We start from the raw sequence: 26235 nt of genomic DNA on the forward strand, positions 1-26235 counted from the left end.
TCTCTCTCTCTCTCTCTCTCTCTCTCTCTCTCTCTCTCTCGTGTATAATAATCAAAATACTTTATATATTTTTTTCTTGTTTTTTTAGCCACAAGGAACGTCTTTCTCCACCCTTTTTCTACTATGCATTATCTCTAAAACAAAAATTTATTTTTTTTTTCAGCTTCTTGTCAAACTGAAACTCTATTATATGGCTCATTCTAAAAACTTAAGCTTTAACTCATAAAGAAGTTTGTTATTCCTTTACTATCAACATTTATACTGTTTATGTTATAAACTCTCAGAAACAGTAAGTAATAGAACATGGGCATTGAACACAGAAAAGCAGCACATATTTAATGCGTTTCTGAATTAATTATCTTGCTTTCCAAGATATATATACATTGAATGTATGTATATGTATGTATTTATGCATTTATGTATGTGTGTATGTTTGTAGTTTTGGTAATGTTTTTATAATGTTTTAGTTGAATAATTGTAACCCACCAAAGCAATTATAACGAAATATATCGAGTTATTCTTTTCGAAATTTCCATTGACTTTTTTACCACCGCTAACGAAGTTGGAAGGAGGTTATGTTTTCGCCCCTATTCGTGTGTGTTTGTCTGTTTGTTTGTGAACAACTTCCTGTCCACAATTTTACTCACAGAGTGGTGAAACTTTCAGGGATTAATTGTTATATTGATACGTGGAAGTGATTCAGTTTTGCAAGTCCTAGATCAAAGGTTAAGGTAGAGCAAAAGGTCGACCGAAATAAGCTACCGTGGTGGAGGTCTGCACTCTGAGTGCTTTTCTTGTTTAATATGATATTGTTTGCCTTAGTCGAACTACAGATCATACAATATAAACCTAAATAAGCTGGGCCATGAATCTGAAAGAAGAACTTAAAGTACCATAATTATGGACAAAACTAACAAAATATATCCCAGCTGATTTCAAGGTACATTAGGATAAGCTTAAAACTAAAGATCTTTACTAAGATTTGCTTACTTTACAGGAAAATATCTCAATTGGATTACTGAATATAAGTTTAGAGGCTTTGCTCCTGTCAAACTTATTTTGCAAAGTGAGCAATTAGGAATCAGGAACCATGAATTTGACCAGAGTACTAGATGTGTTGGTGCAAAGAGCTTTACTCTGCAGAAAGTTCACTGTCCCTTACAAAGTCTTCTAGGAGAAGGACATTCCATAAAATCAAACCATTGTTCTTTGTCTTGGACAGTACCTTAGCCTCTGTACCATGGTCTTTCACTGTCTTGCGGGTAGAGTTCTCTTGCTTGAGGGTACACTCAGTCACTCTATTCTATCTTATTTCTCTTCCTCTAGTTTTTTTTTCTGGTTTATATATGAAATATTCATTCTCATGCTGTTACTGTTCTTAAACTATTCTATTTTAATTTTCAAGTACTTATAGTTTCCTTATTTCCTCTCCTCACTGGGATATTTTCCCTATTGGAGCCTTCAGGCTTATAGCATTCTGCTTTTTCAAATAGGGTTGTAGCTTGGCAAGTAATAATGTTAATGATAATAAGATATTGGGCAATATATCTGTTTTATAATGCTAAATTCTTTAATTCTATGCTACTGCTTCTAAATTTTCTGAATTCTTTGCTATTGCATCTAAATTTTCTTAGTTCTTTACAGATAAATAAATGCTCTGTCGTATCATATGCTTCACTGCACAACCCACAAAGCATATAATTTTCTTTTCCATTTGTATAATTTTCTTTCCCATTTGTATAATTTTCTTTCCCATTTCTATCATTTTCTTTCCCATTTGTATAATTTTCTTTCCCATTTCTATCATTTTCTTTCCCATTTCTATCATTTTCTTTCCCATTTCTATCATTTTCTTTCCCATTTCTATCATTTTCTTTCCCATTTCTATCATTTTCTTTCCCATTTCTATCACTTTCTTTCCCATTTCTATCATTTTCTTTCCCATTTCTATCATTTTCTTTCCCATTTCTATCATTTTCTTTCCCATTTCTATAATTTTCTTTCCCATTTCTATCATTTTCTTTCCCATTTCTATCATTTTCTTTCCCATTTCTATCATTTTCTTTCCCATTTCTATCATTTTCTGTCCCATTTCTATCATTTTCTTTCCCATTTCTCTCATTTTCTTTCCCATTTCTATCATTTTCTTTCCCATTTCTATAATTTTCTTTCCCATTTCTATAATTTTAATTCATATTTCTATAAATTTCCTTTTAGTTTTATTATAAGCAATTTTGTCTTTATAACTATGATTTCTTCCTAAGTGTTAAGCTCACATATCTCTTCTAACCTTACCATTCATAAACCTTAACTTTATCATTTTAAAAGAAAGATAAAAAGAATTTTAACAGCCACATGAAGAGGAAAATAAGAAAATAATGTGAAATATCTTATCTAAGGAAGAAATATATTAAGAGTCATTTTAAAAGAAAGATAAAAAGAATTTTAACAGCCACATGAAGAGGAAAATAAGAAAATAATGTGAAATATCTTATCTAAGGAAGAAATATATTAAGAGTCATTTCTAAAGAAAGATAAAAGAATTTTAACAGCCACATGAAGAGGAAAATAAGATAATAATGTGAAATATCTTATCTAAGGAAGAAATATATTAAGAGTCATTTCTAAAGAAAGATAAAAGAATTTTAACAGCCACATGAAGAGGAAAATAAGAAAATAATGTGAAATATCTTATCTAAGGAAGAAATATATTAAGAGTCATTTCTAAAGAAAGATAAAAGAATTTTAACAGCCACATGAAGAGGAAAATAAGAAAATAATGTGAAATATCTTATCTAAGGAAGAAATATATTAAGAGTCATTTCTAAAGAAAGATAAAAGAATTTTAACAGCCACATGAAGAGGAAAATAAGAAAATAATGTGAAATATCTTATCTAAGGAAGAAATATATTAAGAGTCATTTCTAAAGAAAGATAAAAGAATTTTAACAGCCACATGAAGAGGAAAATAAGAAAATAATGTGAAATATCTTATCTAAGGAAGAAATATATTAAGAGTCATTTCTAAAGAAAGATAAAAGAATTTTAACAGCCACATGAAGAGGAAAATAAGAAAATAATGTGAAATATCTTATCTAAGGAAGAAATATATTAAGAGTCATTTCTAAAGAAAGATAAAAGAATTTTAACAGCCACATGAAGAGGAAAATAAGAAAATAATGTGAAATATCTTATCTAAGGAAGAAATATATTAAGAGTCATTTCTAAAGAAAGATAAAAGAATTTTAACAGCCACATGAAGAGGAAAATAAGAAAATAATGTGAAATATCTTATCTAAGGAAGAAATATATTAAGAGTCATTTCTAAAGAAAGATAAAAGAATTTTAACAGCCACATGAAGAGGAAAATAAGAAAATAATGTGAAATATCTTATCTAAGGAAGAAATATATTAAGAGTCATTTCTAAAGAAAGATAAAAGAATTTTAACAGCCACATGAAGAGGAAAATAAGAAAATAATGTGAAATATCTTATCTAAGGAAGAAATATATTAAGAGTCATTTCTAAAGAAAGATAAAAGAATTTTAACAGCCACATGAAGAGGAAAATAAGAAAATAATGTGAAATATCTTATCTAAGGAAGAAATATATTAAGAGTCATTTCTAAAGAAAGATAAAAGAATTTTAACAGCCACATGAAGAGGAAAATAAGAAAATAATGTGAAATATCTTATCTAAGGAAGAAATATATTAAGAGTCATTTCTAAAGAAAGATAAAAGAATTTTAACAGCCACATGAAGATTAAAATAAGAAAATAATGTGAAATATCTTATCTAAGGAAGAAATATATTAAGAGTCATTTCTAAAGAAAGATAAAAGAATTTTAACAGCCACATGAAGAGGAAAATAAGAAAATAATGTGAAATATCTTATCTAAGGAAGAAATATATTAAGAGTCATTTCTAAAGAAAGATAAAAGAATTTTAACAGCCACATGAAGAGGAAAATAAGAAAATAATGTGAAATATCTTATCTAAGGAAGAAATATATTAAGAGTCATTTCTAAAGAAAGATAAAAGAATTTTAACAGCCACATGAAGAGGAAAATAAGAAAATAATGTGAAATATCTTATCTAAGGAAGAAATATATTAAGAGTCATTTCTAAAGAAAGATAAAAGAATTTTAACAGCCACATGAAGATTAAAATAAGAAAATAATGTGAAATATCTTATCTAAGGAAGAAATATATTAAGAGTCATTTCTAAAGAAAGATAAAAGAATTTTAACAGCCACATGAAGATTAAAATAAGAAAATAATGTGAAATATCTTATCTAAGAAAGAAATATATTAAGAGTCATTTCTAAAGAAAGATAAAAGAATTTTAACAGCCACATGAAGATTAAAATAAGAAAATAATGTGAAATATCTTATCTAAGGAAGAAATATATTAAGAGTCATTTCTAAAGAAAGATAAAAGAATTTTAACAGCCATATGAAGAGGAAAATAAGAAAATAATGTGAAATATCTTATCTAAGGAAGAAATATATTAAGAGTCATTTCTAAAGAAAGATAAAAGAATTTTAACAGCCATATGAAGAGGAAAATAAGAAAATAATGTGAAATATCTTATATAAGGAAGAAATATATTAAGAGTCATTTCTAAAGAAAGATAAAAGAATTTTAACAGCCACATGAAGAGGAAAATAAGAAAATAATGTGAAATATCTTATCTAAGGAAGAAATATATTAAGAGTCATTTCTAAAGAAAGATAAAAGAATTTTAACAGCCATATGAAGAGGAAAATAAGAAAATAATGTGAAATATCTTATCTAAGGAAGAAATATATTAAGAGTCATTTCTAAAGAAAGATAAAAGAATTTTAACAGCCACATGAAGAGGAAAATAAGAAAATAATGTGAAATATCTTATCTAAGGAAGAAATATATTAAGAGTCATTTCTAAAGAAAGATAAAAGAATTTTAACAGCCACATGAAGATTAAAATAAGAAAATAATGTGAAATATCTTATCTAAGGAAGAAATATATTAAGAGTCATTTCTAAAGAAATATAAAAGAATTTTAACAGCCACATGAAGAGGAAAATAAGAAAATAATGTGAAATATCTTATCTAAGGAAGAAATATATTAAGAGTCATTTCTAAAGAAAGATAAAAAGAATTTTAACAGCCACATGAAGATTAAAATAAGAAAATAATGTGAAATATCTTATCTAAGGAAGAAATATATTAAGAGTCATTTTAAAAGAAAGATAAAAAGAATATTAACAGCCAAATGAAGAGGAAAATAAGAAAATAATGTGAAATATCTTATCTAAGGAAGAAATATATTAAGAGTCATTTCTAAAGAAAGATAAAAGAATTTTAACAGCCATATGAAGAGGAAAATAAGAAAATAATGTGAAATATCTTATCTAAGGAAGAAATATATTAAGAGTCATTTCTAAAGAAAGATAAAAGAATTTTAACAGCCACATGAAGAGGAAAATAAGAAAATAATGTGAAATATCTTATCTAAGGAAGAAATATATTAAGAGTCATTTCTAAAGAAAGATAAAAGAATTTTAACAGCCACATGAAGAGGAAAATAAGAAAATAATGTGAAATATCTTATCTAAGGAAGAAATATATTAAGAGTCATTTCTCAAGAAAGATAAAAGAATTTTAACAGCCACATGAAGAGGAAAATAAGAAAATAATGTGAAATATCTTATCTAAGGAAGAAATATATTAAGAGTCATTTCTAAAGAAAGATAAAAGAATTTTAACAGCCATATGAAGAGGAAAATAAGAAAATAATGTGAAATATCTTATCTAAGGAAGAAATATATTAAGAGTCATTTCTAAAGAAAGATAAAAGAATTTTAACAGCCACATGAAGAGGAAAATAAGAAAATAATGTGAAATATCTTATCTAAGGAAGAAATATATTAAGAGTCATTTCTAAAGAAAGATAAAAGAATTTTAACAGCCACATGAAGAGGAAAATAAGAAAATAATGTGAAATATCTTATCTAAGGAAGAAATATATTAAGAGTCATTTCTAAAGAAAGATAAAAGAATTTTAACAGCCATATGAAGAGGAAAATAAGAAAATGATGTGAAATATCTTATCTAAGGAAGAAATATATTAAGAGTCATTTCTAAAGAAATATAAAAGAATTTTAACAGCCATATGAAGATTAAAATAAGAAAATAATGTGAAATATCTTATCTAAGGAAGAAATATATTAAGAGTCATTTCTAAAGAAAGATAAAAGAATTTTAACAGCCACATGAAGAGGAAAATAAGAAAATAATGTGAAATATCTTATCTAAGGAAGAAATATATTAAGAGTCATTTCTAAAGAAAGATAAAAGAATTTTAACAGCCATATGAAGAGGAAAATAAGAAAATGATGTGAAATATCTTATCTAAGGAAGAAATATATTAAGAGTCATTTCTAAAGAAATATAAAAGAATTTTAACAGCCATATGAAGATTAAAATAAGAAAATAATGTGAAATATCTTATTTAAGGAAGAAATATATAAGAAGTAAAGAATAACTGCTCACTCCGCAAAATAAGTTTGCGGCCACTCAAGAAGAAGAAGAACCGCGCAAGTGCAAAGCTTCTTTAATAATGTAAACAAAGTCACGTGACTCAGGTTTTGAATATGAAAAGTGAAAAAAGTGACGGTAACTCGGTAAGCTTTATTTAGCGTTATTTTATGGTTAACCTATCGTTTTTATTGATAAAATTACATGCATAATAACGTAGGATATATTTTAGATAGGAATTGTAAGGGATGTTATAACCAATGAAGCCACTAGATCCAATAATAGCTTCTTTTCTGAGGCTAGACTGGGCGTGTGGAAGCCTTTGGGAGATAAATAACATTTACCTCATTGCGTAAGATTTTTAGAGATTTAGACATTTATTATAGACATTTTACGTCATTCATTAACTGAGATAGCCCATAGATCCTATGCAATAAGTGGTATCGAATGTGCATCATCAATAGCTACTAGTAGGCTTAACCATGGACTTCTTTAAGGAATTGCCTACCTAACCTACCTAACCTAACACCCCTGTTAACCTAAACTCCTCTAGTTTAATGTATTCCAACTCCTGATACCTTGAAGTACCTTAAACAGTCCATGGGTAAAGATTTAGGAGCCTTTGTATATCAGCGGCCATTTCCTCTCTCGTGCATAGAAAATGGGAGAATTTCCTTCACGTTTTCCAGTCGTTCATCGACATTTGTTTGGAGTGATGTTCGAACGTGTGATTGGCGTATTTGAGTGTTCAAAGAAAGCCTGTTCTCCCCTGATTTTTGTGGGCAGGGTTTTATTGTCCACAAACCTTATGCATTTATGGCTTTGACCACCTCTTTGAACTGTTTTTATCAGGCAGGTGCAACAATGGGGTTCGACAAACCGTTCGACTGTGTAAACCCCGCTTAACCCTTTTACCCCCAAAAGACGTACTGGTACGTTTCACAAAAGCCATCCCTTAACCCCATGGACGTACCGGTACGTCCTCGCAAAAAAATGCTATAAAATTTTTTGTTTTCATATTTTTGATAATTTTTTGAGAAAATTCAGGCATTTTCCAAGAGAATGAGACCAACCTGACCTCTCTATGACAAAAATTAAGGCTGTTAGAGCAATTTAAAAAAAAAATATACTGCAAAATAAGCTGGGAAAAAAATAACCCCCTGGGGGTTAAGGGTTGGAAATTTCCAAATAGCCTGGTGGTAAAAGGGTTAAGGCATGACCGCTATGCTATAAAAACTGCTCCTTGTTGTGTAAAAACTCTACACAAGATCACCACCTGATTTAAACTTCCCAACCTAACCTAACCTACAAGCCTTGTCTTATGCAAATTCCTTTTGCTGGGTAAAGTCCGTAACACTCGATAGTTTTAGATTGATTGGTTTAGAAAATCATTCGCAAGTATCAGGCCGAACTTCGTCGCTCTTGGAGTGATGCGTTGCCATCCTTGCGTCTTAAGGGCTAAGAATGGACATCTCCGACTCATGCTTGATGCTCACAGTACCCTGTTCAATTTTTGAAATACTGAATTCTAATTATTATTATTATTATTATTTGCTAAGCTGCAACCTTAGTTGGAAAAGCAGGATGCTATAAGCCCAGTTGCTCCAACAGGGAAAACAGCCCAGTGAGGAAAGGGAACAAGGAAAAAATTAATTGTTTTAAGAACAGCAACAATCTGGAAATAAATATTTCCTATATAAACTATAAAAACTTTAACAAAACAGCTGAATAAAAACATGCCACTTCCTGAATTAAAATTAAAACGGTTAATTCAACTTGTGTGACTTCCCCTTCTCTGACCCCACCTGTAAACAGTGTTTCTATATCTAGTGTGCTGTGGAAAGCATTCTGATGTGGAAATGTCCCCTCAGTAATGTTAATTGTCTTCAAGTATATTGTTATAAATTTTGCCAGAGATTTGGACAACATAAGTATACAGTGATCTCCCAGGTGCCCCTCTGTATTGCTAGTGTCATTAAATTCATTCTTAAAGTCAAATGCGTGAATGATAATTGTTTAACTTGTCTTAAAAATTCTAGACTCGTATCTTAGTACTTAGATAATAACATTAAAAGTTTGGAATACAATGATATGAAAGATTATTAATTGTCTAAACTTTTTTCAGATGTGTTGGATTCAAGAGATGGGGTCATTGTATGATTCAAGATACAGTCAGTCTCATCACTATTCAACATGAATTCAACTGAGCTTCAGAGCTGGTGGCGCTATTAATCAGACGTATTAAGCTGGAATAACAAAAATCACATTTAGATGAATATGCCGTTGTAAGTAGTGTGGATATGACTTGAACAAGCCGTAAGCAAACACTGTGTTCCCTTTTCTGTTTTCTAATCTTTTGTTAGTTTTCAAAAAGCTTTGAATATTTTGTGCTTCATAAACCCTTTTTTATTCCTACACACAATACAAACGTTCGACTTCGGCAAGGCTGGAAATGGCCGGTTAAACTTTTAACGAGGTAGTACCGTAGTAGTTGGCGGGTGGCGAGTAGGCCACCCCCAAGGTAGCATAACATTTGCTTTGACTTAACCCGAGAAATGCGGCAATGTCATTTTACTACAGTCCCGTGGTGCGGCTATCTTGACAAAAATACAATGTTTCAGAATCTAACCCATAACTATACCAATGTTTTTGTAATAACTTCGTGCATATATCATCCAAATATTTTACCCTACATCTTGTTTGTTATTTTGTTATAAACCATCAAAGTTAATTTTAAAGCGCGACGTGGAATCTCGCGTGATGGCCAATGGGTGAGTCTGGATTGTCTTTCATGGGTGGGGCGGTTGGATAGTATGTTGGGTATCACCCACGATATCAGGGGACTGTTTGCGCCCGGTAGAGGTTAGCGATTTTTATTTACTACATTCCGTACTATGTAATGAAGGTTTTAACAAACAGCCTTTACTATATATTGAAAAGAGTAGTACATACATACATACATATACCAAAGGCACTTCCCCCAATTTTGGGGGGTAGCCGACATCAACAATGAAACAAAACAAAAAGGGGACCTCTACTCTCTACGTTCCTCCCAGCCTAACAAGGGACTCAACCGAGTTCAGCTGGTACTGCTAGGGTGTCACAGCCCACCCTCCCACATTATCCACCACAGATGAAGCTTCATAATGCTGAATCCCCTACTGCTGCTACCTCCGCGGTCATCTAAGGCAGAGTAGTGATAAAAAAATTACTTTATATTTTCAAATCCTATGATATAGAATTGTATCTATTCCTGAAATAATGATAATTTTAGTTGATGTAGTCACATTTACTATTACAAACACTTTATTTGCTTCATTTTTTTCCTTTATCTATTCATGGGTAGTTTGTAGCGCTACGGCCAAGCGTCCTAATTTGCTTATTATCGCTCCGACTGTTATCGTGTATAGAATAAAAATGTTTGGAAAGGGTCTACGGATCTTAAATATGTTGTGTAAGGGGGGGGTCCGGGGGGGCGCAGCACCCCTGGGTAAGGACACGGCTTTTAGCATAGGTTAGGTGGGTTTTTTAAGTTAGCTTCTCCCGTTGTACTCGTAGGTAAGGAAACTGTTGTGTAAGGGGGGTCCGGGGGTGGGGGGGAGCCCCCCTGGGTAAGGATACGGCTTTTAGTATAGGTTAGGTGGGTTTTTTAAGTTAGTTTTTCCTGCCAAAATCGTTTTTAGAACGACGGCCACAGTTCAGAATATTCCCGTTTTCTACGGGATCTGGCCGTCACTTTACAAAGGCTCCCTATTCATAAAGTGACTATTGTTACCATTGCAATTATTTTAAATTTGTTTTAAATAATATATCATATTTAGAGAGAATGTATATTTTTACTTACAATTTTGCTAAACCAACTTAAAATATTTGAAGGAACAAATTGATTACAAGTAATGCAATATCATAGTCTTTTACAAATATATATAGTAGTTATAACCTAAAATATCATAATATTTAACCCTTTTACCCCCAGGCTTTTTGGAAATTTCCAACCCTTAACCCCCAAGGGGTTATTTTTTCCCCAGCACATTTTGCAGTATATTTTTTTTAAATTGCTCTAACAGCCTTAGTTTTTGTCATAGAGAGGTCGGGTTGGTCTCATTCTCTTGGAAAATGCCTGAATTTTCTCAAAGAAATGAAAAAAAAAAATGAAAAAAAAAATTTTATAGCATTTATTTGCAAGGACGTACCGGTACGTCCATGGGGGTAAAGGGATGAGTTTTGTGAAACGTACCAGTACGTCCTTTGGGGGTAAAAGGGATAAAGTACATAAAGAGAGCAATAATTATATCATATTGAAAACATAATAACTATTATTAGAATCTTGTATAGATGAACTAATAAACTCATGACCCAGCCTATGTGTTCAGACTAATTACAATAGGTTTTTATATGACATTTTTAAGCATTTGTATATAGTAATGCGTATATCAAAAGCATCACCGCATATTAAAATATACAGTATATACCGTATATACAAAAGATATAGAAAATTCCTATTGTGGATATAAATAATGAATACAGGCTATATAAAACATTTCTTAACCCTTTTACCCCCAAAGGACGTACTGGTACGTTTCACAAAAGCCATCCCTTTACCCCCATGGACGTACCGGTACGTCCTTGCAAAAAAATGCTATAAAAATTATTTTTTTCATATTTTTGATAATTTTTTGAGAAAATTCAGACATTTTCCAAGAGAATGAGACCAACCTGACCTCTCTATGACAAAAATTAAGGCTGTTAGAGCAATTTAAAAGAAATATACACCAAAATGTGCTGGGAAAAAAGTAACCCCTTGGGGGTTAAGGGTTGGAAATTTCCAAAAAGCCTGGGGGTAAAAGGGTTAAAAAGATTATTCTCTCTCTCTCTCTCTCTCTTTCTCTCTCTCTCTCTCTCTCTCTCTCTCTCTCTCTCTCTCTCTCTCTCTCTCTCTCTCTCTCTTTCTCTCTCTCTCTCTCTCTCTCTCTCTCGCTCTCTCTCTCTCTCGCTCTCGCTCTCGCTCTCTCTCTCTCTCTCAATATTCAATTTGGGTGACGAAAGCAGTCAGTTGGACATAAAGGCACATTACATTCAGCACAGGCAGTTGTAACCGAGTTCCTGTTTTAGACCTCATCAAATATTGTGTGCTGGAGATGATGATAGCTAATATAAGCTGCTCCCTATATTAGGTACTTCTCCCGGAGGATGTCCGCGACGTCCAAGTCTACTACTTGTCACGGTGCCATAATTTTCAAGAAGTTGGTATGAAACGTTGTAAATAAAATCACGAAATTTTAATTTCTTGCAAGTTGGGTCGGATGTCTTTACAAGCCAAATATTGTATGCATTAACCCTTTAACCCCCAGGCTATTTGGAAATTTCCAACCCTTAACCCCCAGGGGGTTATTTTTTTCCCAGCACATTTTGCAGTATATTTTTTTTTAAATTGCTCTAACAGCCTTAATATTTGTCATAGAGTGGTCAGGTTGGTCTCATTCTCTTGAAAAATGCCTGAATTTTTCAAAAAATTATCAAAAATATGAAAAAAATAATTTTTATAGCATTTTTTTGCAAGGACGTACCGGTACGTCCATGGGGGTAAAGGGATGGCTTTTGTGAAACGTACCAGTACGTCCTTTGGGGGTAAAAGGGTTAAGCATAATGATGTCAATAAGAGATTTTGTGGTACCACTTGAATGATTTCCTCGTACACTCTGTCCGACTTAGCTGGCAGTCACTCTTATCTACAAGGCGCATATTTTCGTTGTAATCAACAACAACATCTGGCTTACAGATTTTCTTCTCAGTCCTGTAGTGGACCTTACCTGTGTTCACTATGTCACCTTTATGTATGGTTGATGAAAGGGTCACAGGCTTTCTATCTATCCACTTGACAGCCAATATCTTGTTAGTTTTCTCCCGTTGTACGGTTTTGACTTTTGTTTTTCTCTCTTATTTTTTAGTTTTTGCTGTCTGCTGTCTGGTTGTCTGCTAAAGAAGGTGATGAATGCAAGAGTTGATGGGAGAAGTACAAGAGGAAGGCCAAGGTTTGGGTGGATGGATGGTGTGAAGAAAGCTCTGGGTGATAGGAGGATAGATGTGAGAGAGGCAAGAGAGCGTGCTAGAAATAGGAATGAATGGAGAGCGATTGTGACGCAGTTCCGGTAGGCCCTGCTGCTGCCTCCGATGCCTTAGATGACCGCGGAGGTAGCAGCAGTAGGGGACTCAGCAGTATGAAGCTTCATTTGTGGTGGAAATGTGGGAGGTTGGTCTGTGGCACCCTAGCAGTACCAGCTGAACTCGGCTGAGTCCCTGATTAGGCTGGAGGAACGTAGAGAGTAGAGGTCCCCTTTTTTTTTGTTTTGTTTCTTGTTGATGTCGGCTACCCCCCAAAATTGGGGGAAGTGCCTTTGGTATATGGATGGATGGACTTCTGTTTGTAGTTTCATCCTCATTCCTCATTAGGGGAGTCACTGTCACTAGGATTGTCATAAAAGGTGGATGGGACATCAAATTTGGGCATACTGTATATTTCCTGCTTTCTCTCACTGTTCCACACGCCCCTGTGGCGTTGTCATGAAGGAATTGTGCCAATGTAGGGCTACTATACCAATTGTCAGTATACAATATAAGTCCATGACCCATATAAGGTGCCATCATTTTCTTGACTACTGCTCCTGAGAATCCCAAACCACTACCCTGATCTCCTTTTGGTATATCTATATCTGTTCCAGTATATACTATAATATCAAGCACTATTCCTGTTTCACAATCACATGAAACAATCATCATCATCATTCATCATTTCAGCCTTCAGAAGTCCTTTGTTGGATGTAGGCCTTCCCCAGGTTTCTCCACAGACTTCTATCGCAAGCTATTCTGTGCCACTGTTGCTTATGTTGGTCTAAGTCATCTCCCCAGCGGGTTTTTTGTCTTCCTCGGTTTCTTGTGTATCCTCAGGGTGTCCAGAAGGTTGTTCGTGATGTCCATCGGTTGTCTGTTATCCTGGCAATGTGCCCCGCCCAGTTCCATTTGAGCTTGCTAATGGTTTCAAGGATATCCATTACTTTAGTTTTTTGACGTATCCATTTAGCTGTTTTTCTATCCTTCCATGTTAGATTTAGCATAATTCTCTCATGTGCCCTCTGCATTGTTCGTAGTTTAAGGGAAAGCTTTTTTGTTAGATTCCAAGTTTTGGCCCCATAGGTGACAGTGGGGAGGATACACTGATCATAGACTTTCCTTTTTAAGATGATCCCAAATTGATGACGCTTGCTTGGGATATACTGTTTGAAGACAAGTCGCCCTTTGAAAAGTATAAGGGACTCATCAATCACAATTTTCTGGAAAGGATGAAAGACCTTTTTGAAGTTTGCAACAACTAAACTAAGGAATGATCTTATTTTCCAAATTCGATCACTTGCGATTGGTCTCCCGTTGTCAGCAAAGTGCATGAAACGAGTCAACAGTAAGAATCTATCACGGGTCATGAACTTCGGAAAAATTGGAGTAGGAATCAAAGGGTCTTGTTTCCAATAGTCTTGTAATGCATGTTTTTTCATGAGAGGCATCAGTAGTACATACATACATACATATACCAAAGGCACTTCCCCCAATTTTGGGGGGTAGCCGACATCAACAATGAAACAGAACAAAAAAGGGGACCTCTACTCTCTACGTTCCTCCAGCCTAACCAGGGACTCAGCCGAGTTCAGCTGGTACTGCTAGGGTGCCACAGCCCAACCTCCCACATTATCCACCACAGATGAAGCTTCATAATGCTAAATCCCCTACTGCTGCTACCTCCGCGGTCATCTAAGGCACCGGAGGAAGCAGCAGGGCCTACCGGAACTGCGTCACAATCGCTCGCCATTCATTCCTATTTCCAGCACGCTCTCTTGCCTCTCTCACATCTATCCTCCTATCACCCAGAGCTTTCTTCACACCATCCATCAGTTGTAGTAATGCAAAATAAACATAAATTTCATGGGCATCTGCGTCCACCCAGTTGTGAACTCGTGAAATTTGTGTGAAAGAGAACTTTTCCATTACCCACCAGTAGTACTTGTTAGTTTCACATACAATAAGGTCAACTAATTCTTCATTGAAAAGTGCAAGAAAATATTCATTTTCTCTTGCAGTGTCATCACAAGGCCACTCATTTGTTATGCCAGCGCAATTACCATCAAAGGGAGGAATGTCGGGCATAAAGTTATTGACATCAGACCAAATATAAGACTGAATATTTCCCTCTCGTATTTTATGTATGTTACCTATTTCATTCTCTTCATCTTCTTCACTTTCTTCAATATCCCCTCCATCTGAACGGAATAATCCAGCTTCAAAATCATCTTCGCTATCATCAGAGGTCCCCATCTCACCACTATCACTATCACCACAGTTGATGTCATCATCTATATCTTCGTCTGTTTCGTCTTCAGAAAATAACATGGGTAAGAATTTGCTCGGTGTCAGATTCTGAAAATGATGTTTTTTGTTAACCCTTTTACCCCCAAAGGACGTACTGGTACGTTTCACAAAACTCATCCCTTTACCCCTATGGACGTACCGGTACGTCCTTGCAAAAAAATGCTATAAAATTTTTTTTTTTCATATTTTTGATAATTTTTTGAGAAAATTCAGGCATTTTCCAAGAGAATGAGACTAACCTGACCTCTCTATGACAAAAATTAAGGCTGTTAGAGCAATTTAAAAAATATATACTGCAAAATGTGCTTGGGAAAAAATAACCCCTTGGGGGGTTAAGGGTTGGAAATTTCCAAAGAGCCTGGGGGTAAAAGGGTTAATGATTGGGGAAGGGGCCGATGTACTAGGCATTGCATCAGCATCACATATGTGTTTTGGTGGTGTCAGTATGACATCGGTAGCAATACTTTGGTATTGCTTCTTTTCTTGTGGTACATATTTTCCAGTAACACTTCTCTTCACACCGCCCTTTCTTCCAATTTCCTCTTGTTGCTGGGTTTTAATTTCCCCTTGTGACATTGCATTTGTCTCTTTTGAGAAACAGATTTTCCTTTTAGTCTTTGTGGTCTCGCAGTGCTTGCCAGAAGATGTCACAGTCTCCTTTTTTCACGGATTGTTACGACGTCTAGTCATGGCGAAAAAAAGTGACATACAAAAAAAAAAAAAGATTACTAAATTACTTTAATTGTTATCAAAATAGCTTTGGATAACCAATAAAAGAAAAACGCTGATTATAATTGTAATTCATACTCCTTGTAAACAACCCTTCAGTTACTTATAATAAAATTATACTTTGTAAACAAACACTCGCGGATATTCAAAACAAAAACATTCGGTATTGTTGTCGTAATTTAAAACTAGGCAACCGCCGTCCTGACGTAGGATTTGAGAGTTGCCACAGGTTTTATTTCCCTTCCGACACAATATATTACGATGTGATATCGTTAGTGTGTATGTATGTTGTTATATGTTTTTTTTTTTCATTGTTTATGTTTCTAATATGTTAATATAAAACCAGTTTTAACTGAAAATAATTACAATTCGCCTTTTTCCCTTGCAAAAAAGTTAAAGTCCGTTTATGGAAAGGTTTTATATTATACATAATTATATAGGTAAAATAAAGTTATAAACATTAAAATTTCTACCAGAAATATTGATTTATCATAAGAAAAATAATAGAAGTCGAATAAGTTCACAAGGGAATTTGCAAGAAGAGATAGAAAATTGCGCTCTGAAGAGGCTTATAGCAGTCTCCCATACAGCCGCTCAAGACCATGTTTAGGTATCTGTGCCAGGAGTGAGGGGTGGTAAAATAAAGTTATAAACATTAAAATTTCTACCAGAAATATTGATTTATCATAAGAAAAATAATAAAAGTCGAATTAAGTTCACAAGGGAATTTGCAAGAAGAGATAGAAAATTGCGCTCTGAAGAGGCTTATAGCAGTCTCCCATACAGCCGCTCAAGACCATGTTTAGGTATCTGTGCCAGGAGTGAGGGGTGGTAAAATAAAGTTATAAACATTAAAATTTCTACCAGATATATTGATTTATCATAAGAAAAATAATAAAAGTCGAATTAAGTTCACAAGGGAATTTGCAAGAAGAGATAGAAAATTGCGCTCTGAAGAGGCTTATAGCAGTCTCCCATACAGCCGCTCAAGACCATGTTTAGGTATCTGTGCCAGGAGTGAGGGGTGGTAAAATAAAGTTATAAACATTAAAATTTCTACCAGAAATATTGATTTATCATAAGAAAAATAATAAAAGTCGAATTAAGTTCACAAGGGAATTTGCAAGAAGAGATAGAAAATTGCGCTCTGAAGAGGCTTATAGCAGTCTCCCATACAGCCGCTCAAGACCATGTTTAGGTATCTGTGCCAGGAGTGAGGGGTGGTAAAATAAAGTTATAAACATTAAAATTTCTACCAGATATATTGATTTATCATAAGAAAAATAATAAAAGTCGAATTAAGTTCACAAGGGAATTTGCAAGAAGAGATAGAAAATTGCGCTCTGAAGAGGCTTATAGCAGTCTCCCATACAGCCGCTCAAGACCATGTTTAGGTATCTGTGCCAGGAGTGAGGGGTGGAAGAAACCCCCCCCCACCACCACCACCAGGGAATGGGGAGGGAGAGATGAGGAAATTTTCGAATAGAAGTGTTGAAGCGAGAGAGAAAAAAGGTGTTGTTTGCCTTAGTTTGGGTGATAACTATTATGTTGTTTGTTCGTTCGCTCGTTCTTTTGTTTGAGTGTGTGTGAAGGAAAGGAATTGGACTTGGGAGATTAACTTTGAAAGTAGGTCTTGAGGCTTGTAGCAGTTCTCGGGTTAAAGGAAGGTTTGCATTTGTGTAGGAACAAATCACAAAGTTTGAAGTAATTTGGGATTTTACCTATGTCTGTTTGTTGCCAGCCTGACCCAAAAAGTTTCAAATGAATTTTGATGAAAATTTCAGGAAATGTCAGAAATGGCTTAACCCTTTTACCCCCAAAGACTGTACTGGTACGTTTCACAAAAGCCATCCCTTTACCCCCATGGACGTAAAATTGTTTTTTTTTTTTCATATTTTTGATAATTTTTTGAGAAAATTCAGGCATTTTCCAAGAGAATGAGACCAACCTGACCTCTCTATGACAAAAATTAAGGCTGTTAGAGCAATTTAAAAAAAATATACTGCAAAATGTGCTGGGAAAAAAATAACCCCTTGGGGGTTAAGGGTTGGAAATTTCTAAATAGCCTGGGGGTAAAAGGGTTAATAGCCGCATCTATCTTTGCTGATAGCATACTCCTATTGAAGGGCTCAGGTTTCTATAGTAAAGTAGAATATAAATTGCTTTACAAATTTGTAATTATTTATAGAAACGTACAGTACAGTAGTGCACAAATCGCAGTTTTAAGTATTTTAAAATTTCCAATGCTGATTAAAATTTTATCTGGAACAGAATTACATCTTTAAAAGTTTGTGATTTTTCAAAATTTAAACGTACAGGACTGGAAATCGCACTTTTAAATGTATTAATTTTCAATGCTAATTGATATTTAAAGTCACAGTGTACTACTGGTACTGTATTCACAAATTTTAAATATTTTTTAATTTTAAATTGTAATTAAAATTGAATCTGGAACAGAAAATTATATCTTTAAGAATTTGGGATTTTTCAAATTTAAATGTACATTACATGTATTGGAAACTGCAGTTTTAAAATTTTTAATCAAAGTGCTATTTGAAATTGAGTCTGGAATAGAGAATTAATCTTCAAGTTACTCGCTTAATTAAGCTAGGTTGAACTGCAATACTTATGTGATGCCTGTAGGCGCATGTGTGTGCGCGTATGTGTGGGAGAGAGAAGTAGTATTTTCTGGAAGATAGCATCATTGACATGCTTCTTTTCATTTACCTTCTTTTGTTTGTTTAATAATTATATTATATTCTTTTTACTTGCCTCTTTTTTCTTTTTACAGTGTGCCTTGAGCAGCCTAGAGATTTATTGTTGAGGAAGAACAAACTGCTCAGCGACAGAAATTTCTGACTGCCTAATTGCTTTGTGTACTAAATATATTCAAGTCCCCCACTTAAATCTAGTAGTTAGGCTTTTCTTTTCTTTCTCATGCTTGAGGGTACACTTGGGCACCCTATTCTATTTTATTTCTCTTCCTCTTGTTTTGTTGAAGTTTTTATAGTTTATATAGGAGATATTTATTTTAATGGTACCTTTCTTAAAATGTTTTATTTTTCCATGTTTGCTTTCCTCACTGGGCTATTTTTTCTGTTGGGGCCCCTGCTTTTCCAACTAAGGTTGTAGCTTGGCAATTGATAGATAATACCAATAATATGGATTAATGACTGCCTGTAAATCTAAGTACTTGGATTGGTTTTCCTTTATCATCTTACTGCTTTGGCTTAGCATTAACCAATTCTGTCAAAAATGTTTTGTTTAAAATTGTGGCTTGTTTAGATGAGAAATGTACAGTATAACTTTTGAGAAAAACTTCATATTAGGCATATCTTCACTAAAGGTAAACTGATTTAGGAATAGTAGAGTATGAAAAAATTAATTATTATGGTATGCTTTGTTAATATATTTAAGTTAGATAATTCATGTTTGCGTAAGCTGTGTAGTATTAAAAGTGTGTTATTGAAAAGCTAGAATTTCTGGAGAATTCAATATTATTTCTCCGAATCTCCCCTGATATTCATATTGCTTCTCCGGAAGCCCAGTGTAAGCAACACTTATCCGTAGAATTTTTAAAATAGAATATTCCCGTTTTCTTTTATTTCAAACAATACGTTCCCTTGGCAAAGGAACAAAGCCCTCGGCTGTAAGTGGTAGGAAGCCCAGCTTGCCACCTCCGGCAATACAGATTTCATTTTTGAAGTCGACGTTATCCCTCCTCTTCATACTCTTGAGTTAGTGGAGAGGAGGATGGGCATGTATGTGAACAACAGGCGAGTATAGAATTAAGAAATTCTGTTATTAAAGTTCCAATACAATGCTTCCAGATGGCTCAAATCACTGGCAGTTCTTACCTCAAACAGCCTCTACAACATGTACAATGCTCCCAAAAGCCTAGAGTTATAGTGATGGGGAGAGAACACTGCCTTGACAAACTAATGATAGTAATCTGAATTCTGGTCCTATATGTTCTTTTATTTAGATCATGGTCATTCATTCTACTAAATTGAATGAATCCACTCCAGTCAAAAAGAATGCTTACTCTGTACCACTAGCATATAGATCTAAATTCAAAGCTTCCCTATGAATCTCCCTTGGAGCTGGGTGCAATGGAAGGAAAGAAAGGGATTGATTTCAGTACAAGCAATGCAACGAGGTTAAGGTTACATACCTGGCCTAGATTACGTGTCTAGCTTATTTTGATAAACCATTTAAATTGCGGTTTGAAATACTGGATTCCAGATTTTTTATCTTGTCTTAATCGTCTGGCACCCACGGTATGCATAGGACCTCATTTATTTCAAGGCGTGTGTCTCTTTTCCTGTGCCATCTCTCTGAGCTCAACCCAATTCTCAGATCCGACCTCCCTTTGCATTGTCATCAGCCATGTTTCCCTTGGTCGACCATGTCCTCTCCTGCCCAACAGCTTCCATTCAGGTACATCCTCCCTTTTCAAAATATGCCCCATCCATCTCCATCTTGATAATCTATCATTCACGTTTGGCACCCCTGTCATCTTGCTAATTCTGGCATATGTTATATATTGCTGCCATTTCAGTAAAACAATCCTTCTCAATGCGTATTGCTTGTTCTGCCCCCCTGTTCACTCCTTGAATTCTTTAACTTGTGATCCATTGCTGGTAATGGTGGTTTCTAAATATTTGGAAGAGGTTCAAATAAGGCAATTAATTTGATCACCACTTTGAATCTGCATGACTTTTCTATTTCGGGTTGATTGCCAATCCAACCTTTCTCCCCTCCAGTACTAAACTATCAATCATTTTTTACATTTCAGCCATTGTAGAGGCAATTAGAACTATATTGTTTGCATATTCAAGATCACATGATCTCTGGTCCCCTTTCCATTGAATGACACCATTCATTCCTTGCATTACTTTTTCATATAATCAATCACCAAAATAAACAGTATCGGGGATAGTATTCCACCTTAAAGTACTCCAGTCTTGACTATGCGTTTCCATTATGATGTTTACATTCTTTTCTGGTATCCAATAGTGCCTCGGAATCTTTTTATAATATACTACAGGAAATACTATCAAATGTTTTCTCTTATGTTATTGAAAATACATTGCTGTACTATATATTGGCTTTTTAAGATAATGTTTTGAGAGTCAGCAATATGAACATCGTGGGAGATTCATAGAAGTAATTAGAATTTCAGTAATATAATTTCTTATTTCTATAATCACTTGATGTTCATATACATGCCCCCTCTCCATACAGACTGATAGTATTTATAGGAGGGGTAATGTTGGTTTCAAAACTGAAATCTATTGAAGAATTTTTTTCAAACCGTTTTATTAAGCCTTTTTCAATATTAAACTTACCCGATAATCATGTAGCTGTCAACTCTGTTGCCCGACAGAATTCTATGGAGGGATACGCCAGCTATCACAATACTAGAAGGGGGTGTTCTTACCAGCGCCACCTGTGGCCAGGTACTCAAGTACTTCTTGTTGACACCTCCTCAATTATTCCTCTGTCGTGCTTCTGACAAGACGTTCTGGGATACGCTTATGTTCTTGGAGTATTTTCACGACTTTGGTGAAGTATTTCTCTTTGATTTCGGCTGTCGCTTTACTGGAAACTTCTATTTTAGCTTAGTTAGCTTTTGGAATTAATTTGATTATTTTTGGTGACGAAGAGAGTATGAACTCTCGTTCACCTTTCAATGGCCGACCCTTCCCTTAGACGGAAGTGTTGGTGTCTAAGAGAGTATAGACTCTCTTTCTTAATTTTGCTTAACAAAAGTTATAGATTTATTTTATATCTCTCCGCCTCTTATAGGCCTCTTCGATTAACTTCCTTTTATTATAAACTTATTAAAATTAATTTTTTATATATTTGTTTATATTCGACCTTCCTAATAGTAGGCGGTCTTTTCTTGGTACCGAAGTTAATTATCGTGAGCCCGTCATTTCGGTTTTACCTGTTAACATATTATGCTATTTTAAGGTCTTTGAAAGAATTTCTTTGATAGTCTCGTACTTTTTCAAAGTTGAACTAACGTTTTGTTTGTCTCGGCAGTTGTTGACGTTCAGAACGTTTCAACTTGCACTCTATCGTTACGATAGAGAAAGAATGTTCACGGTTTCACATTGCAGTAAGAGTAACCGTGTCTAGCGTTTTGTTCATTCTTTCTTAACTTAATGGTTTTGATCCTAATAAGGAACTTTTCTTTTTGGGAAATATTTCAGTTTTTTCCTTTAACAATAATATGTTTTAACGATATATGATTGGGCTCTTCTCTCAGGTTCTAAGTCAAGAGAGAGAGAGAGAGAGAGATAGAGACGGAGGGAGAAAGAGGATAAACGTTTCCCTCAAGCCTGCCAGGCGTACGAGTAACGTCGTTATCGTTTTGCTCTTATCCCTAGTCTCTTTAGGGGAAGAAACTAAACGTTTCTAGAGTGATCTAGTGTTTAGTCTCTTTCCAGCCACTGAATTTTCTTTCATTAGATTTTTCTGTTACATTGTAATTCTGTTTTCGCAATTACTAACTTTTGAGAAGGATAGAATTGCGTGTTTCAGGTACAAACCACTTAAAGTTTCGAGTTCAGTGAAATAAGTGCAAACAGAAATCAAAGTGATAAGTGATTAGCGCAAAGTATGTCAGTGTTATGCGTGAGGGTACTTTTGTGCGCGCCAGTCGTCCTCCCAGTCCGGGACCTCTTGCAAGCTCCCAAGCCCAGGGGAGAAGCAATGTCGAAGGGCATAAGGGTTCGGCAGGCCTTGATCGGCGCACAGAAGTATCCTCGGTGGTTGTGGGCGTGTCTTACCGAGACCGTCACTCCCACCCGCAGACGATTGAGCCCTTATTTTGCTCGTCTGCAGAAGAGATTTAGAGGAGAAAATAAAGGCAGAGTTACGCTGGTCTCAGGTCTCAAGACCTCTTAAACGTAAAGTCCAGACCTATGCCAGACGTACGAAGTAAAGTTCAACAACCCGGCTGCACCCGTTCAGCCTGTGCTGCACCCGCCTGCACTCGCTGCACCCAGTCGCAACACCATCTGCCAGGCGTACGATGTTGTGGACTCTACTACAGTCCATGCAAGCACAGCTTTCGGACTTGATGCGTGAGTGTCGTGCTGAGAGTGTTGCACCTCCTGCACCTGTAGTGCACCAACCTCCTGCACCCGTTCAGCCTGTGCTGCACCCGCCTGCACCGGTGGTGCACCAACCTCCTGCACCCGTTCAGCCTGTGCTGCACCCGCCTGCACCGGTGGTGCACCAACCTCCTGCACCCGTTCAGCCTATGCTGCACCCGCCTGCACCGGTGGTGCACCAACCTCCTGCACCCGTTCAGCCTGTGCTGCACCCGCCTGCACTCGCTGCACCCAGTCGCAGCTCCATCTGCCAGGCGTACGATGTTGAACCACTTTCGGAGTTTGCTGTTCACAGTGTTGTTCAGCCTCAGCCTTCTTTAAGGCAACCCTTGCTTTGGGATCAGGAGAGTTACACTCTTCCTCCTCCTCCCCTTGCTGCTCCTCCAGTGGTGCAACTCTCGGTTGGGGTACAACAACCTCTCCCCTCCGTGAGTCTGTCTGCTCAACCAGCGCTGCACCGAGTTCAACCCTCATCTAGGCAAGCTCATCTACACCATGCACTTGCGCCTCAGGAGCCTCAGCTTGCTAGAACTTTACCTTGTTCTGCGCAGCCTCAACCTTCTCATGCTCCACTCATCTCTCAGGAACAGGAACGGACTACTCCGCCTCCGTCCTCCGCTTAGCTGGTACAATCCTTGGGTGCAACTCTTGCTAGGAGTCAACCTCCTTCACCCTTGCACCTGCCTTCTGCTCCGTCTGTTGTTCAGCCTATGCAGTCTGAACCTCAGGTTTTCCCTCAAGTTGAGGAAACCTCTGTTGTTGTTCCAGCTCGTTCTGACTCTGCTGTTCAGCATACCATGGTTCAACCCCATGCAAGCATGCATTAAGCACTCTAGCACTGGTCATGGAATTTCTGAGAAATGTTAAACGCCATGCACACGCTCTGCTTTCCTTTCAGCAGGCTCTGCTTACAGCAGGCTCTACTTCCTACATGCTCAGCATTCAGCATGCTCTGCATTCAGCATGCTCTGCATACAACATGCTCTGCATACAGCATGCTCTGCATTCAGCATGCTCTGCATACAGCATACTCTGCATACATCATGCTCTGCATACCTTACCGCATGCTTCTCAACACATCTTGGGTTGTTGCCAACTCACTAGACTGTCAAGCAGTTTCATAACGTTGCCTTCTAGTCTGCTGCTTTGCACCAGTGAACCCTCACTCAGAGAACTTAGCTTTTCTAGGATAAGGTCCCTGTAGATGAGAAAGTTCTTTTCTCCCTCCTTCTGATATTCCCTTGAGGACTCTGTCATTTGGAGGGAGCCTTTAGCTGCATAACCTCTTATGGACTTTTATTTAAGCATAACATGCTTACAGGGAAGGTAATGGTTACACTTCAGCCGCTAATCCCGTCTGTTACCACACCTGCTCCCATAGACCTTGAGCTGTGTTGCATGACATGCAGTCCAAGCTTAGTCCTTGTTAGAGGATTTTTTGTTTACGGAGTCAATGTGTCACGGGGAAGACGTTCAACAACCAACAGAAGGGACTTGTTGTGACGCAGTGGGCAACCTCAGCAACCCGTTAAGGAGTTGTCTGTACGACCCAGACAGTCTAGACAGATTCGGGTTGTCTCTGTACTTCCTCGCTTGCCCATGATTGACAGTTTACAGACTGTGCAGCAGTATCATGATCTTGTGTCCGGCTCCGTCAGACGACTGGCTTTTAAGAGCTCCCTCAAGTCGTCGCTGTCTGGAGATTTTCAAAAAATGGACTATGGATCTGACCAAGGAACTGGGCCTCCTGGTCAATTTTGAGGAGTCTCAGCTCGTTCCATCCCAGACCATTGTCTCCTTGGGTATGGATCTTCAGAGTCGAGCTTTTCGGACTTGTCCGTCGGCCCCAAGGATCTTCCAAGCCCTAGAATGCATCCAGAGCATGCTGAGAAGGAACCGATGCTTAGTCAGGCAGTGGATGAGTCTAACAGGGACACTTTCATCGCTGGCCCTGTTCATCGAGTTAGGGGACTCCACCTCCGCCCCCTTCAGTATCATCTAGCTGCTCACTGGATAAAGGACATGACGCTAGAGACGGGCTCAGTTCCTGTTTCCGAAGAGATGAGGTCTACTCTAACGTGGTGGAAGAACAGCATTCTTCTCAAGGAAGGTCTACCATTGGCTGTTCAGTCCTCCGACCACCGTCTCTTCTCGGACGCATCGGACACGGGCTGGGGTGCGACACTGGACGGACAGGAATGCTCGGGAACATGGAATCAGGAGCAAAGGACACTTCACATCTATTGCAAGGAGTTGTTGGCAGTTCATTTGGCCTTGATAAACTTCAAGTCCCTCCAGCTTAACAAGGTGGTGGAGGTGAACTCCGACTACACCACAGCCTTGGCTTACATCTCCAAGCAGGGAGGGACTCATTCGAGGAAGTTGTTCGAGATCGCAAGGGACCTCCTCATTTGGTCAAAAGATCGAAAGCTCACGCTGGTAACGAGGCTCATTCAGGGCGATATGAATGTCATGGCAGATCGCCTCAGCCGGAAGGGTCAGGTCTTCCCCACAGAGTGGACCCTTCACAAGAATGTTTGCAGCAGACTTTGGGCCCTGTGGGATCAGCCAACCATAGATCTATTCGCTACCTCGATGACCAAGAGGCTCCTCTTGTATTGTTCTCCGATTCCAGACCCAGCAGCAGTTCGCGTGGATGCCTTTCTGCTGGATTGGTCCCATCTCAACCTGTATGCATTCCCGCCGTTCAAGATTGTCAACAGGGTACTTCAGAAGTTCGCCTCTCACAAAGGGACACGGCTGACGTTGGTTGCTCCCCTCTGGCCCGCGAGAGAATGTTTCACTGAGGTACTGCAATGGCTGGTCGACGTTCCCAGGACTCTTCCTCCTAGAGTGGACCTTCTGCGTCAACCTCACGTAAAGAAGGTACTCCCAACCTCCACGCTCTTCGTCTGACTGCCTTCAGACTATCGAAAGACTCTCAAGAGCTAGAGGCTTTTCGAAGGAGGCAGCCAGAGCGATTGCCAGAGCAAGGACGACATCCACTCTCAGAGTCTATCAGTCTTTATGGGAAGTCTTCCGAAGCTGGTGCAAGGCCAATGCAGTTTTCCTCAACCAGTACCAATGTAACCCAGATTGCTGACTTCCTGTTACATCTAAGGAACGTAAGCTCCCTATCAGCTCCTACGATCAAGGGTTACAGAAGTTTGTTGGCAGCGGTTTTCCGCCACAGAGGCTTGGATCTTTCCTCCAACAAAGATCTACAGGACCTCTTAGGTCTTTTGAGACCTCAAAGGAACGTCGGTTGTCCACTCCAGGCTGGAATCCAGACGTGGTCCTAAGGTTCCTAATGTCATCAGGATTTGAACCGCTCCAATCAGCCTCTTTTAAGGACCTCACATTAAAAAACTCTTTTCCTCGTGTGCTTAGCAACAGGTAAAAGAGTAAGTGAGATCCACGCCTTCAGCAGGAACATAGGTT

At 36.9% G+C, this 26235-nt stretch overlaps 2 protein-coding genes and 1 long non-coding RNA gene across 3 annotated transcripts in view; 1 reads left to right on the forward strand and 2 right to left on the reverse strand.

Moving 5' to 3' along the window:
• Positions 1-26235, forward strand: part of LOC137637479 (clumping factor A-like) — a 123460-nt gene that overhangs the window by 80210 nt on the left and 17015 nt on the right. The window lies entirely within an intron of this gene.
• LOC137637481 (uncharacterized) overlaps positions 1-26235 on the reverse strand; it is a 178299-nt gene that overhangs the window by 51727 nt on the left and 100337 nt on the right. The window lies entirely within an intron of this gene.
• LOC137637486 (piggyBac transposable element-derived protein 4-like) lies at positions 11630-14094 on the reverse strand. The gene is made up of 3 exons (XM_068369665.1): positions 13762-14094; positions 13034-13300; positions 11630-12457 (listed from the first exon to the last, which is right to left on the reverse strand). Exons 1-3 carry the CDS (start codon positions 14092-14094, stop codon positions 12176-12178), a joined length of 882 nt encoding a protein of 293 aa, XP_068225766.1. The 3' UTR covers positions 11630-12175.

The sequence above is a fragment of the Palaemon carinicauda genome, unplaced genomic scaffold, assembly GCF_036898095.1.
Source record: "Palaemon carinicauda isolate YSFRI2023 unplaced genomic scaffold, ASM3689809v2 scaffold78, whole genome shotgun sequence".
NCBI lineage: Eukaryota > Metazoa > Arthropoda > Malacostraca > Decapoda > Palaemonidae > Palaemon > Palaemon carinicauda.